Source organism: Phaseolus vulgaris, chromosome 10, assembly GCF_051622355.1.
Source record: "Phaseolus vulgaris cultivar YP4 chromosome 10, ASM5162235v1, whole genome shotgun sequence".
NCBI classification, from domain to species: Eukaryota; Viridiplantae; Streptophyta; class Magnoliopsida; order Fabales; family Fabaceae; genus Phaseolus; species Phaseolus vulgaris.
In genome coordinates, this window is record NC_143507.1 from 37,459,189 (window position 1) to 37,475,972 (window position 16,784).

Genomic DNA, 16,784 nt, shown 5'->3' on the forward strand with positions numbered 1-16,784 from the left:
TATAGACGCTTCATGGTGGTTAGGTGGTGTCATGAATATTCAAAAATAATTATAAACTACTAAAACACACAAATAATTAAATTATATTTCTTATTTAATTATTTTTTAACACAGACATATTTATAATTTTGCTTTCTTTATCAATTGAAAAAATACAACTTCAATCACTCATTGTATTACTCACAAATTTTCATAATCTTTCCATTCTCTTTCCACTCAATTTACCTTAATCTATACAACTCCACTTTTCCTACACTTTTTTCCTCAAATTCACTCCCTAATCCACACAAATTACAAAAGAGAATGTATATTGGAAAAGTTCAGGGTAACTCACCATTGGCAACAAAAATAAGATACACTAGAATTGAGAAGGCAAAACACAGAATCATCAACCAAAGCATAACACCAACAGTTCCAGACACAACACTTCCTATTCCCAGTAGTAAATCTTCATGCACCCTTTGTCATTGTCTTTCACGAGACCATAGTTCAATGACAAAAATCACACTAGTTTATATCACAATTTGTCCCCCAAAACCACAAAACATCTGCTCAAAGTCAATTTCTTTCAAATAGGATATAAACAAGAGTCTATATTCAACCAAGAACGCAAAAATCTTCGAATTAAAATTCCTCACAGCTACAAAAATATTGAGTGCAACCCTAAAGTCAATCATGGGTAGAGAGATAGGTGACATTTTATCAAATTTCCATAAGTCAGTTGGCTTCTACTCTGCTGTAGGTACTTCCATGCTGGAGTTACCACTACAGGAAAATTAGATGAGTGACCATGAATCTGAAGTATATACTCAGTACTGCCATATGCAAAATCATTGTCACCCGCGCATTAAATCAATGTCAATATGAGAATTGCGCATATCCAATGGTCGTGATGCTGGCCACGGACTTAAAGATGAAGTTGGAGTAAGATTTTGATTCGGGGAGATGCTATTCACTGCAACTGGATTATGAACTGTCTGATGATCATTCTCTATAGCAACTTCTGCCACTTCTGAAGGTTCTTTTTTCTTTATCTTTGTCTTTGATCCACCCCATGTAAAGCTTCCAACTATCACCTGTGGTAATACAACATCCAAATTCAACAAGTTCCTGATTTTGACATGAGAATGATTATGATGGCAGCAATAAAATGCATTTACCTGAACTTGACTTGCAGCAATAAGCACTCCACCAACTCCTCCACCTATGACACGACCATCAGGGCTTGCAAGGGAAACACTTAATCCACCGGTTCGATTGCGGGAGCCGCCACTGTCGGCAACCAAGTAAGAGCCTGACAGGCACAATATCTCAAAACGCCCCTATTGAAACCAAAGTCCATCAATAATTATACATAACCAAAGTAAATAACTTCAAGATAAAAAGCGTTAGGAAAAAGAAACAAAAGAAAGCATACAGATGAATGAACCACTTGAGATGGCTCCAAAACTTATGGTTGAGTAAAATAAAATGCTTCAAGAAAACACACTTCTAGCACTATGACTATCTGAACATAAATGTACAAACAAACACAACATTTTACAAACCTCATATGTGACAGTGCCACCTGATGTTGAAGGCTGACGAAGTGTCACAGTAGACACAGCACCATTAGCTGACAAAATACATATAGCTCTAGGCCCCTGCTGAGAAAATGCCATGATTTTTGTTGCAACGTCCTACAGAGAAGGAAATGGCACAAGTATTTCTTCATTTTTAGTGCAAGGATCATCTTGGAGCACATTATGTTTCAAATGAAATCATTTTTAGAGTAAAATTGATACAACTTTTCAAAAGTAAGAGGCATACTTCTCCAACTGCTATGGTAATGATGTGAGGAGTGAAACCCATCCCAGCTGAACCAGACATCAGTGCACCTAGCAATAACCACTCAACATCAAACATGAATCACCCTTTACAGACAGAACCAAAATGATCCTTTTAAAGAAAAGAACATTTAACTTATACCCTTGTCATTCCCCTAACTTTTAATCAATTTATATGTGTTGTTTTATTGTAATGTAGAATAAAAAAGTAAAATGGAAAATCTTATCAGTATTCCTTAGTTTTCTAAAGTAACAAACAATTTTGAATCAAACTAAAACTCCTAAGTTAACAATTGATTTGAAATTAACAGAGTAGTTCTGCAGCAGTTATAACAGTTATGGAGAGGTATAAAGTTATCCAAGCTTTGGAGCTGGACAATACCTCGAATGTTGTGATTGACCACAGTGATATTATCAACAGACTTGAGATCGGAACATTACTCAATAAACCAAAACTGCCTATCATTCACAAATAACAATAAAGACATGACTTATTGAAAATAATGTAATGTTATTGCCAAAAACACAACTTTTATCTTAGGCATGGTAAAAAATCAACTTGTTGAAATTAATTTATAGGTATATTAGCTCTAACAATACTACCTTCATTTTTATATATAAGAAAAAAAAAACATAGTTCATCAAGACCAATAGTTAAATTAGTTAATTTTAAATAATAATGTCATAAAATTATATTGTACTGCAAGAATACCTATAGAGTTAAATGATTTAACTGGTACTAAATGGCATTTTTCTATTTCAAAGAATAATACTTTCAACAAGTATGACTTATAAATTAGAAGGGGTAAGTGGATGAGTGACAGAGAAAGGGTGTATGGCAGAGTAAAGGGGATGAGCAGAAATTTTTTCAAAAAACAATGAGAATAATTTAAATTGGGAATAAATTAGAAGGATAATTAAGAAAAATATTGGCAAAAAGTACCAACTGAAGGTATCTTTATTAAATAGGAGAGATATGTAATTATCATTTGCCAATAATTTTACTGCAAATTTCACATGCGACTGCTGCAGCTGCAGTAAATGTGCAATGAAATGCAAGTTCAGTTTCTGGTCCAATTCAAGCCTAGTTTTTAAACACTGATATCATTTCACTTATAACTAAGAGGAAAAAAACATTTCCTTTCTTGTATATATTATCAGAGTAATAATAAATAATTATATCATATTTAATTTTAATCATCAAATTAGTGCTAAAAGACTGAAACAGTTAAATTTAAAACTCCCAGTAGTTTAGTTGCAAAATCTACAATAATTTGTACTAGTGCCATAATGTCAATAAACCAAAGGGTTCAACTGTCTGCAAACATTGCATCTATCTTGTAACAAACAAAATTATGTCTGCAAATATACTAATAATTTATTAACTTATACCCAATTATATTGGCATAGAAAAGTTGTTGATTTACCTGAGTTTTTTTATCAGAATGGCAATATGAAAATATATATAAAAAAAAAACCCTGGAGAAAATATTGAAATTATGTAATTTTGAATTCTAGGAAATGCTAGAGCATCAAACACCTTAGTAATAATATTTGAATTTAAATTTAAATTTAAAATTTCTGTTAATATTAAACAAAACAAGTGCTGTAACGATAGAAACAGTCAAGTGTTCAACTCAAGAAATATTCATATAAACCAAAACATCTGAAAGCTAAACCCATTTATCTTGTAATCAGTAAAACTTTGAGTGTAAAGAAATTGACAAGTTATACCAAACCATATGGAAATATAAAAGTCGCTGACTCAGTGTTGATTCAATCCATTTGATATTTTAATTCCAGCATGAAAAAACAAATAAACAATTGTTATCTCAAAAAATGAAAACAATATGTGGTGTGCTTGGATAAAAGTAAGAATAAGCAAGTAATACAACAACCAAACAATCTAGCTTCACAATAATTCTCAACAGTTTCAAAGCAAAATCCAGATTTTGCACTAACACAGTAATCTCAATAGACCAAAAAGTTTGAGAGCTCAACCATCCCACACACAATCCACATATCTAGCAATCAGAAAGAAAATAACAATTTATCCACTGCAATACAGAAGCCATTGTTACTTCAGTTTACTAAGATGTTAGAATCAAAAGGATTTAGACAGCAGCAACATCTCAACTCAACTTCAAATTATCATTACTTTACTTTCAGCTTTCACAAAATGCAGAACAAAATAAAAGCTGAGATGGGGATTTACCAAGAGAAGCCAACTGCTGTTTCTTCCCTGATCCTGGTGGGCGCCCTCTACCTCGTTTCTGGCCTGGTGCCAGGGCTCCAGGATGACTTGCTGGTGTTGGAGTCAATGCCAACGACACAGATCCATCAGGCCCGTATTTTCTAGGCCTTCCTCTCTTCCTTTTGACAGATTCCACAGCCAGTGCACCAGAAGGAACACTCACATTTACACATGGAGATGAAATTCCTGAAGATTCCAATGGTAATGTAGATCCAATGGTACCACCACCACCAATGCTTGATTGAAATGGTAAATTAGGATTAGACAGTGGTCGAATATTAGGCGAGTTGTGCAGTTCAGACTGAGTTCCAGCACCAGGTATTCCTCTCTGCATGTAGTAAGATGCAGAGCCAGATAATGTCATTTGGTCTCCTCGATCCATGCATTTACTAGACCTGGAAACCCCTCAATATTCAATTCCGCCTATCTCTGTTCCCATATATAGTCCATGGTCACAAATTTTGGAGGAAAGAAAAAAAAATGCACAGATCAGAAAACCGTGAAATAGTTTATCATTATGACAATTTTGTCAAGAAGTGCTTAAATTATACTGGCAGCAATAACATGTCCTTCAAATCAGAAGCACAGGCTTCCCAAAGATGAAGTTTCTCATGGATGACACATTAACACCCTATTGAAAATATACATATGAAGGAAGAGAAAGGGACCCTGGACTCAATTAAAGGTACAAGACAAGCTGAAAACAACCAAAAAGTAGAAAGATAGATCAATGAAAAGAGTGGAAAGCCTAGCTAGAAGGTAGTTCACACAGATATTCTAGTAGTAGACCAATTTACAGAGAAGACAAAAAGAGAAGCTAGGTTACATACAGCTTACCAAATTATATAGAAACAACAAAAGGCTTCACATTGAAGATAAAGGCCAGGTGAACTGTAACAGGTCCACACTCACCAACCCATGATAAAACCTTAAACGCCAAGCAAATTCCATGGCAACCACATGACCATAACCATGTAGGATATTAACCTCACTCACCCTTTGATGCCAACACCCAGAAAATCAAAACTCCAAAAATAAATTCTTTTACTTATTTATCATGAAGAACCAACCACTCAACTACTTCAATTCAAAAACACATAATTTTTAACCCCGGTTTCGAATTCAAGTAAACAGTACAAAATGTCACAAACACCACATAGAAAGCGACAACCTTTTTGAAAACCAGAACAGATTTCACACCACAATCACAGGTGATAAAATGCTATGAATGCAAGATGAATTTCACTTCAAATCATGGAGAGAAAAAAAAGGGAAAAAAGAAAGTACTAACTTGTGAGGAGAGAGATTCAAAACTCAAAAGGGTGTGTGTAGTGGTGGTGGAAATTGGAGGACCCTTATGAAGGCACAGGGTTGAAAAACGTTCAACGGTTTCATGCGGAATTAAAGAGCGGTGGGTGACAGAAGAGCACAGAAGAGAGAGAGTGTGTTGTGTTAGTGTGTTATTGTGTGTGAAAGTGAGAAGTGAGTGTGTACAAAAAAGAGAGTGAAGTAGCACAACAACATTAACTGAGGATGAGAAAAAAAAGGAAAAAAAACAAAACATGAGTAATGAATAGTGATGTCTCTCTTTCTCTCTCTTGGTGTGTGTCAGTAGCACAAGTCCTTATCAGTTTCATACATTTTCTAGGGGTGAGTGAGGTGAGTTCTTAGATTTCTCTCTCCTAGTTGAGTTGGGGTGATGAACAATGAATGATGCTATGGAGCTACCTAGGTAGCTATGTGCCTTATTCACTGCATTTCAAAAACAAACAAAACCTCAATAGAAAAGCACTTTTCTCTTTCGACTTCAACTGGATAACACTGAATAATGAATATTTTCTGTTCTTTTTACTTTTCTTCTTCTTCCTCCTTTCATAATCACATTCTTTCATACCTTACTTTTTTATACTTTTTAATGTTTAATCTATTTTCAGACATTTCTATTTCAAAAATTATAATTACTGATTATGTTAATGTTATATAAATTTGGTTAAGTCTTTCAAAAATAAACATCTCTAAATAATCGCTTATTTAAGAAGTGAAAAGGATTTATTCATTTCTAAAATAAACACTTATTTTATTCAATATTTAAATGAGTTTATAATTTTCTATTCTTACAATGATAACAACTTTTAAATATTTATTTTATTGCAATAATTTTTCAATTAATATTTTTTAAATATTAATATATTTCTTTAAAAATATTTTCTTTGTTGTAAAATAATATTTTTTATTTTGAAATATTAACCTTTTAAAAAAATTAACTGTTTTTTCAATAATATTGTTATAAATAATTAATACATGTCGACTTACATTTAAATTGAAGAGAGAATTAATTAATAAATGTCTTAAAACATTTAAAAGATTACTCCCTCCTTATCTAAACTCTTACTCTCATTTAAAAAAAATTAATACTATTAATAAAATAACATATTTAGTTTAACATACTCTCATTTAATATTTGCAGCTTTAATTGTAAGTTTATTATATATAAGGAAATACGATTGTTACTATTTCAAGATATATACAATAATAATAATAATAATAATAATAATAATAATAATAATCTAGAAATTATAAAATATCAAGAATTTGTAAATAAAATTAAATACCAAACGAAGTATGTTTTAAAAAAATATTACAATATTAAAAAATTATAAAAATCAAAATACAGACAAAGCTCTACTTCTATAGGAACAAAAAATAATTTAGGATAAAAAATAATTTGATTTTTTTCATTTTTTAATTCAATTTTTTTCTTTCAGACTATTAAAACCCACCAAAAGAATACTCAGACAACTTTCGAAATTAATGTTTTACACAATTGTTTTCTTAACTCAAAGTTAATTACCATATTCCACTTGCAAATTACATAGTATTTCATAAAAAGTAAAAATAAAAAACAAATTGATAAAATGTAATAAAAATAAATATATTTGTGATAAATATTGCGCATACAAAGATGAGCATGCGAGTGTGCACGCGCTAAGGTGGGCGAGTATTCCTAAGCAAGTAGTAGTATTTGGACGTTTAAATATCACTAAATTTAAAATATCTTGGGGTAATAAAAGAATAAATGGATAAGTTGTTAAGCAGAGTTAATTAATTCGTAGTTAATGTATCATAAATTAATTAATACTTAATGTATCATAAATTAATTAATACTTAATTTATCATAAACTAATTAATACTTAATGTATCATAAATGAATTAATACTTAATTTATCATAAACTAATTAATACTTAATGTATCATAAACTAATTAATACTTAATGTATCATAAATTATTTATTACTAATAATCAATGTATCATAATTCAATTAATTAAATTATATAATTAAGAATATTTTACAAAACAATAAAAGTATTCTCAATAGTTTTCATTTAAAAAAAATATTTACTCTACAATTCAAAATTTGGGTCAAGTTTTATTAAAGGATAAACCAACTATTTATTTGACTTGTTTAGGTAGGAGCAGATATTTATGTTACTTATTGCTATATTTCAAGACAATTATTTCTACATAAATAGAAGATTCAGTAAAATAAAATTTAAATTAAAAGCACGTATATGAGTGAATTTGGATTTTTTATATTTTTTTTACTACAACTCATCATCTATGTAGCACAGATACCGACACTGATACGACACGGACACGAAATACAAAGATACATAAAATCTTTAAAATGTAGGACACGGTGATACGGATTTATATATTATATAATTATGAATTATATAAATTGATAATAAAGATTTATGTGCATAAGTATGTTCCAAATTATTTTTTGGAACAGAAATATGGTTTTCATGATTGATTGACAAGGATTTGTTTCTTATTTTTATAATCATAATATTAATTTATACAATAAAATTTGAATTTTAAAAAAATTAATTTTTATTTTTGTTAAATTGTGTTAGAACTGTATTATAATTATAAAAATTTAACAAATCTTTTTTGAATTGGACATTTCATATATATATGTTTTACGGGTGTCATACCAGATACTCGTATAATTGAATATATATATTAAAAATTTATATTTTTCAGTAAAACAAAGAGAGAGTGAGAGAAGAGAATAAAGAAAGGCGCGTGTAAGAGAAAAAAAGTAGTGAGAAACAAGTTGTGACAGAGCTGACTCAAAACGGGTTTGGTCTCAGAAAGATGGCTGACTTTGTTTGCATGTGACTTTCTCTTTCTCTTTCTCTGCATCACACCATTCACTCCACTCATCAAAATATCTTCTCTAACTTTCATTGCATAATGCACATTTTGCATACCTTCTCCCCCACCACTTCACCTCCTTCACAAAACCCCTTTTTTCTCTTTAGCCATAATATATAAATAAACTTTCTATTTTAAGATCAAAATTATATTTTTCAGACCAATCAAACTTCAATTATATACCTAAAAATTCAAATATTCAATTCTAAATTTTAACTCTCAATTAGTAAATAGAGTCAATGCTTTGCACCAATTAATTTGCATGCTTAGAGGTAAATTATAGTTTTTAAACAACAAAATGCTACTAAAATACTGATAAATGGTTTGAATATCCACTATAAAAAAATTATGAAATAAAATTATGAAATAGAAACCAATTTTAAAGATAAAAATAATTAATTATTATAGTGACTAAATTAGAGTTTATTTTATAGATTAAAAAAATTTAGTTTCTAAATTAGTTTCTATTTTTATTAAATAATTTTTAAATTAATATTTAATTAGCTATCAAAGTTTTAATATCAATTATTTAGATTCTAAATTTAGTTGTAAAAATTTTAATAACTAATTAGATATCAATTTAAAAATTATTTAACAATAATAAAAACTAATTTAAAAATAAAAAAAAATTCTAAAATATCTTTAATTTAATTAATATAGTAACTAATTAATTTTTATCTCAAAAATTAGTTTTTATTTAATGATCATTAAAAATAATTTTTGCATAAATTAAAAAAATATCTTTAAATAAAATATTATTTTTTAAACATTTTTTAGGCATTTTTTCCATGTTATGTCATTTTATAAACTAATTGTCTTTTCAAGAATTTTAAAATATTTTTAGAAAAAATTAAAAAGGTGGGTCAACATATTTTGTCAAAAATTTGACCCCACAGAAGTACTACTAAGTGTGTTATCTAAATGGTATCTTTTTATTTAAAATTAAAATGTTGACTGTGGTATTTATTCATAGGTCAATAATTGCGACAGTGCTTCAGTGGGTAGGTAGTGGGTCATGCACATATTTATAAGAATAAATTATTGAAAAACATGTCAGTAAAATGAATTTTTGAAAAACAAAGTAATAATCTCAACTCAAATCATATACAAAATAAATAAATAAATTATATATATTTTTTAACATGACACTGTTCTTGATGATTAATTTTCGTACAAAACAGTTAACTACTTTATTGTATAATATAGATTTATACTTAATTCAGTTTTACACTATTTATAAAGTAAATATTATCATTTATTTATATATTTTATTTTGTAATTATGTTTACACTACTATAAGAAAATCAAAATATAGAAAAAATTTTATAAATCAAAATAATTAGTTGAAGTAACTAAATTAAAAGTCATTTTAAAAATTAAAAAAAAATTATAAATTAGTTTTTATTATTTTAAATAATTTTTAAATTAATATCTAATTAGCTATCAAGATTTTAATTATTAATTATTTAGTTTCTAAATTTGGTAGAAAAACATTGGTGACTAATTATATACCAATTTAAAAACCATTTAACAATAACAGAAACTAATTTAGAAATCAAAAATTTATTTAATCTCTAAAATTGTCTCTAATTTAATCACTATAGCAACTAATTATTTTTGTTTCTAAAATTGATTTTTATTTCATGATTTTCTTGTAGACAGTTGACTTATTTTTCTTAACAATGTATCTTATGGTTCAATATTATTGGATTTGTTAAGTTTATGCAGTAACTGATTTTCTAATAAATATAAAATGGATTTGAATATTATATTAGAATGTAAATTTACATACAATTTGACCTTATATAATCATACTTATTTGTATCATATATTAATATATATATATATATTATTAATTAATACTATCACTATTAAAAAATTATTGCATAATTAATTATTATATTGACTAAATTAAATACTATTTTAGAGACAAAAAAATTATTGGTACCTAAGTTAGTTTTTATTATTAATAAATAGTTTCTAAATTGATATTTAATTAGCTATTAAGGTTTTAACTACTACTTAATTAGTTCCAAATTAATCTTCAGAGCTAATTAGATACCAATTCAAAAATTATGTATCAATAATAGAAACTAACTTATATACCAATAATTTTTTAGTTTCTAAAATGTATTAATATAATAATTAATTATTTTTATCTTTAAAATTTTCTATTTAATAAATTTTTAGTAGTATGTACTTGGTATTTGGTAAATATATAACTAATATTTATTTTTTTAATACAATTTAATAAAATAAATATTAGAAAGTATATTTTAAGTATAACTTAATTTTTTAAAATTAATTTATTAAATAAAATTTACAATCATTTATATACTATAAAATATCATTATCTCATCCATTTATATATTAAAAAATATTATTATGTTTAGTAAAAGTAGAGATTTGGAGAAATGTGTTGTATAAGTTATCACAAACTAAAGTTAGATATGGTAATTATATGAAGTTTTTGTTGAAGTGTAAAGATGGTAAAAGCATGTGGTTATTTTGAACATGTGGTGTGTTTCTCTCTCCAAAGGCATTGAGATGAATGATGAAGAAGAAGGTGTGTGGAGCATGTGTGTGTTATTGAGTATCTAATTTGAAGGAGATAGAATTAAAAATGAAGTGCTTGATTTGGCCCACATGGGATCATGGATTAGATTCCTTATTCCATATATGGAAGTACTTTATCTCTCGGTTTATACCATAATGTCCTAACCTTTGGAACACAACTTTAACGTTTTTATATTGTCTTTCACAACCTCATCTCTCCACATGCTAATCCAATCTTGTCCTTAGTACTTCTCACCTTCTTTTACAAATTTTAATAACATTTTTAGTCATTCTCCATATTAATGCTTTCATCATAACTTTCATCTGTATAATAATATATACCTCTTTTGGGGAATGCTTCTTGTTTTCAACTTGACAAGGACAACACTTTTCTAACAATCTTTTCTTTTCTTTTTTTCATATTATATATAATATACAAGAGAGAGATGCAATTGTAGTTCTCTTTTGATGTCTTTCTATATCTTCTTCTTTTCCATGTCTCTATTCTTCATTTCTCATCATTTAAAATGGCAAATGCAACATGTTACATTATCAAAATGGTGAGTTTCTTTATGTAAATTAAGGGAGACAAAAACAATTACAAACTATGGGATTTTCTTTTGGTGAATTCTCATTACATAATATAATAAAAGGGTTAGTAAATATACCCTAAAAATTACTTTTACTCTCTTTTTCATATGGACAAACAACTAAAAAGTATTCTAATATTTTTTTCTTCTTATAGGTCATCCAAATAATACATCCTTTTTACCTTTTTTATTTTATTTATTTCTTCTCTAATTCACCCAATATTGAAAACAAAAGTTAAGGAAGAGGTGAGGAGTGACATATTTTTGTGAACTATTTTTTATATTAATTATTTTATATGATATAAAAAAAATAAGTATATTATAAGAGATATTTCATCATATCCTAAGTGGCCTATGTTCTGAATATTAGGGTGACACAAAGCATATGCTACCAAGCCAAATATAAGTATGGTTTCTCATCACTTACAGTGTGTTTGTTTCAACCAATTTACTGTTGGCGAAGACGGAAAGTGAGAAGATATTATGTTTGGATCTATTAATTTGATAAGAAATGAGAGTGAGTGGGTGTCTGAAGTAGTACTGTTTACATCTTCAGTAAATTGCAAAGAAAGATGAGAGAACCACATCAGCATCTAACAAAATACAATTATGTCATTTTTATCTTTATACATGATAATAAATTTTAATAAAAATCATCAAATTATAATCTAAATATAAAATATTATTAATACTAATAATAAAAATATTAAAATAATAATAATATTTAAAATTAATTTATAAAATAATAATAAAATTTTAAATAATAATATTAACTGAAATAATGATAATAAATGTAAATCAAATAATTTAAAAAAATAATAATATTATTATTAATTATTTTTATTTTTTTATTTATAATAAATATTATTAATGTTATTAATAATAAAAAAAATAAATATAATTATTTATAAATGAAACTTAAAATTATTTTAATTAACTAAAATATGCAAAAAAAAAGATTAATCATTATTTATTCTTCTTTTCTATACAAGGGTAAATTTGTAATCTTACAAATTTTACTATTTAAAATAATTTATAATATTCTTACAACTATCACATTACTCATCAATTTCAATAAATTTTCCTCACACATCCACTCTAACATACTCCAATCCAAACAACCTCAACTTTCTCCACACTTTCATTCCCCCAACCCTAAACTTTCCACTTCCCCACACCCTTTAATCCAAACAAAGTCTTAAAGTCATGTCTATGTGACTAGATCATTGGTGAAATTAAGACAACTCTATTAATGAGTGTCATATTTATTATTGTCACTCAAGGCATGATATTACCTTAGGTATCCTATAACACCCTTTAATAACCATGTAAATCACTCGTCTAGGGACACTCGACCAAGGTCAAATCTTATATACATATAAATCAACACATATACATGTATATCAGCCAATTCAATTAGAATTTACTATTCACAAATGACAACCAATAAAGGGCATATGTATATCATGAATACATCATGTCACGCATCCCATAATTAATAATATATTTTCATAGCATGTATAATTAATCATACCTTTTATAGCTCACACCATCAATACATATTGAATATGTATACAATGTACTTATCAAGCATTTCACTTGAGCAATACACTTGTTGATTAAGCGAAATGCAACCTAAGAACAACACCATCTTTGGGTCCTCCTTACTCTAGTAACCATTTTATTACTTGAGTGTTCATTGCTTGAGTATTTACGTCAGTGCTTGAGAAAAAAGCACTTGATGGAAATAATCTAAGAAGTTCATGAATCTCCCCCCATTGCCATTGCGCTTGAGCATTCAATCAACACTTAAGTGTCCAAGACACGTGTCACACACATATTCAAGACATGTGTGCATCGTCTTTGTCATGCTTAAGCATTTAAAACAACACTTCAGCCTCCAACTATTTGCTTGAATGTCCTCTTCAATTTGAGCAATATGGTTTAAAAGGAGAGAGAATCATCACAACCTCTCTCTCAAGCTACAAATCATCTCTTGAGTTATACACTTTATTGTTTGAACAACCAACACGTTGCTTGAATGAAGGCTAGTAGTGAGTTTAATGATTACAGACCGCTTCAATTTTTTCTAAATGATAGGATGATTGAGCGATATATAAGCTAAGAGATCGCCAAATAGCCAAAACCAACATTTTTCAAAAGATTTCAACATAAACAAGGATTATACCCCCTCACAAAATCATCATAAGTGTTATTTTTATGCTTACACAACCCTAACATCAAAACACGTTGAGAGTCTCATTCCAATTTCAAGGGATTTTCATATCTTCAACTTTCATATTATTCACAAAATAACCATCATATAGAAATGGGTGGAATACATGGACCATGAGAAACAATATCATCTTCAACAATAATATACCAAATGGTCAACAAATTTTCATGATGGTACAAGTAAAATTTTGGACATGGATAACTGCCAAATTTTCAAGGCCTTATTCTCTTATTTTGACTAGTGCTTAAATCCTATCACACACATTCAACTATTAAACTAACTTCATCAAGTTATCAAACCTAGATTTATAGTTTTGTGCAAATTGTTGGATTCACAATTTCACCTTTGGGGGTTTTCTCTTCACTTAGAGTTGCAAGTGTTGAGCTCAGCTTTTGGAATCTAGCAACGCTTAAAGGTAAGATATCGTTGTTGTTTGGAGTCTTTCTTTGTCATGTTGAGCTTTATGGGATTAACATAGGGGAAGGTAATATATAGTTGTGGAGAATTGTTGTTAACTAGTTCCAATATAAGATTTGTTGGGTTATGATTTTTTGGACAACTTTGTGATGTTGATTAGATATATATTACTTGTTTGGATTGGGTTTAGATAAGAATGATGGTGATCCTTTTATTAACTTTATGCCGAGAGATTTAAGAAAGTTTGTAAAGGATTGAGGATTTGGTTTTTTGATTTTATTGTAAGGTTTTGAACTTTTTTCATAAGATTACGTTGACACCGTAGCATATGGGTATAGAGTTAGAACATTCATATTTATTAATTTATTTTTATCGATAAAAAAACATTATAAAATTATAAGATTAGCTTTGATTATATGAATTGAAGTGTTTTAAACAAACATAACTTGATAATCCTTTCATGCAATCGAATCAATTTAGATAAGTTTTAGGAAAATCAACTTTACACCAGTAAAATCTCCACTTAACCATCCACTTAAGAAAAGTAGAAGAATTTTTTTATTAAGTAGAAGAATTTTTTTGAAATAAAAATAGGGTTAATTATATTTATCAAAACCAAGTTCCAATTCTCCAAATCAAATCAAATTGTACTCTTCCAACTCCCGAAACATCACATGTCAAAAATTCTTCAATCAGAAACTATTTTTATATCGTACAGACAAAGTAAAGGTAAAAAAAAATTCTGAAAAACTATAAAGATTTTAAAATAAACTAAAAAAATTAACGTTTAACTTTTATTTCCCTATTTTTTAAATTTATTATTAAAATATTATAAAATCTTACAAATAATTATTTTAAATGTAGATGTTGTCAAAAGTGAATCTCTCAACAACAAAAAATTCCATGCATATAATCCGAAATCAAACTTATGACAATATACTTAAGGATTTTATTTTGTTTAAGCACATACTCCTTGCTGGTTATTCTTATATTATATTGTAGATAAAAAATCATACTTTAAAAATATTCACACTTTGTTTATAAATAAAAGAAGGTTTTAGAATAGAGTGAGATTTTATATAATAATAAGATGTAAAAAAGAACATGATATTGAATGTGTATGAACAATCAAAAGTCTTGAGGGAACGCGATTTTATAACGATGTTAATTTTTTGAACATTACAAAAACACTTTATCTAGGTTGACCTTTAGATGATCACATATATGTAATGTGTTTTTTTTAATTTATTTCAACAAAAAATAATTAGAGGCAAACTTCCAATATAACAAATTATGACAAAATGATGTCATTATGGCAACAATGATTAAACATACCCAAACCCTAATAATAAAGAAAACCAACATATAAACTAAACAACCAATCTAATGATACTAATGATAAAATAACCCATCAATATATTTTTTCCCAATATTTTCTCTTTCACATTCATTTTGAATATATAGTGGTGAAGTTGATGGAGAAAGAAAAAGATGAGATAGGAATTAAAAGAGCAAAGATTATGTTGGATGATGAGGCAACCCTCAACCTCTATTTGTTGGGGGAATAAGTGCTGTCTTTTGGTATACAAAAAGTTTTTCTCAACAACTTATGAGTATTTCTTTGACTATGAAACCCTAGTTGTTGTTCCTTAGAACTCCATTCACATCTTTTCTTTTTCTTCTAAGAACACAAAAAAAAATGCATTTAAAAGGACAACTACCACTCCATTATTCATGACAATACAACTATATTCCTAGCTTGCTTTATCTAAGCTATCATTAGATTAATAATTAGCACAAAGTTATGCATCAACTAATCAACAAAACCTAATGGTTTCTTTTAAATGAATGGCTAAATTGGTTTATTAAATTCACCTATGTGTAGAGAGAGACCAATGATGAGACCACATAATTAAAATTGCACTTTACATAATTAAAACAGCAAAAGGGGAAGGATATATAAATAGAATGAAAATGTTTCACTTGAGTTTTGAGGGTAAAAAACAAAAACAGGAAGAGACAATTTTCCTAACTTTTTTGTTTGGTCCACAAAACAAACCTCTTTCATAATGTTAAGGATAAGTCTATTTCAAAGGTGAATGAAATTAATTTTGAGTTTTAAATATATTTTTAACTAATTTTAATAGCTATGATTTTTATAATAAAATGTGTGTTAAATATGTTTTAGATTTGTTTTCCCTAAAATTATGGTTTTTGGTCTATTTCATTGCCAAACTAAGATAAATTATTTTGTAGAATTATTTAAAAGTATTTCATACTTGTAGAATGTAGCAAATAAATAAATTCATCCCTAGTTGTAGTATTTTAACTCTAGGTTGTGTTTGAATGTTTGTCGGTAGTGAAATGGAATAGCATGTAGAATGGGAACATGGGATCAAATTTTTCATTGAATATTTATTTAATATATGAAATAAATAAAAATATCTTTTCCTTACGTCTGAATATAATTTTTTTTTTAAGTATGATACTATAATCTGATTGATAGAACAAAAAAGGTTTTAGAAACTATGATTAAAAGTTAGATTTTACTTTTCATACATTTTAGCCTAAATTTCAAGATATTATCATTAGATGATGATAATATTTAATTCATCAATTCTTAAAAGTTAAATGTTTATTTTTAACTAACTTTTTTATTTTCTAATTTGATTTCCAACCATTA

General features: G+C 27.6%; 1 protein-coding gene across 2 annotated transcripts; it reads right to left on the reverse strand.

The window, feature by feature from the left end:
- Nucleotides 1-549: 549 nt before the first annotated feature.
- LOC137818535 (AT-hook motif nuclear-localized protein 11) lies at nucleotides 550-5,847 on the reverse strand. 2 transcript variants are annotated; one of them, XM_068622022.2, is made up of 6 exons: nucleotides 4,918-5,847; nucleotides 4,042-4,509; nucleotides 1,810-1,877; nucleotides 1,548-1,679; nucleotides 1,161-1,322; nucleotides 550-1,076 (listed from the first exon to the last, which is right to left on the reverse strand). In XM_068622022.2, the coding sequence occupies exons 2-6, from the start codon at nucleotides 4,460-4,462 to the stop codon at nucleotides 837-839; spliced, it is 1,023 nt and encodes a 340-aa protein (XP_068478123.1). In that variant the 5' UTR covers nucleotides 4,463-4,509; nucleotides 4,918-5,847; the 3' UTR covers nucleotides 550-836. The 2 variants fall into 2 exon arrangements, with proteins under 2 accessions (XP_068478123.1, XP_068478122.1); XM_068622021.2 differs by having other exon boundaries at nucleotides 5,372-5,834.
- Nucleotides 5,848-16,784: the final 10,937 nt, after the last annotated feature.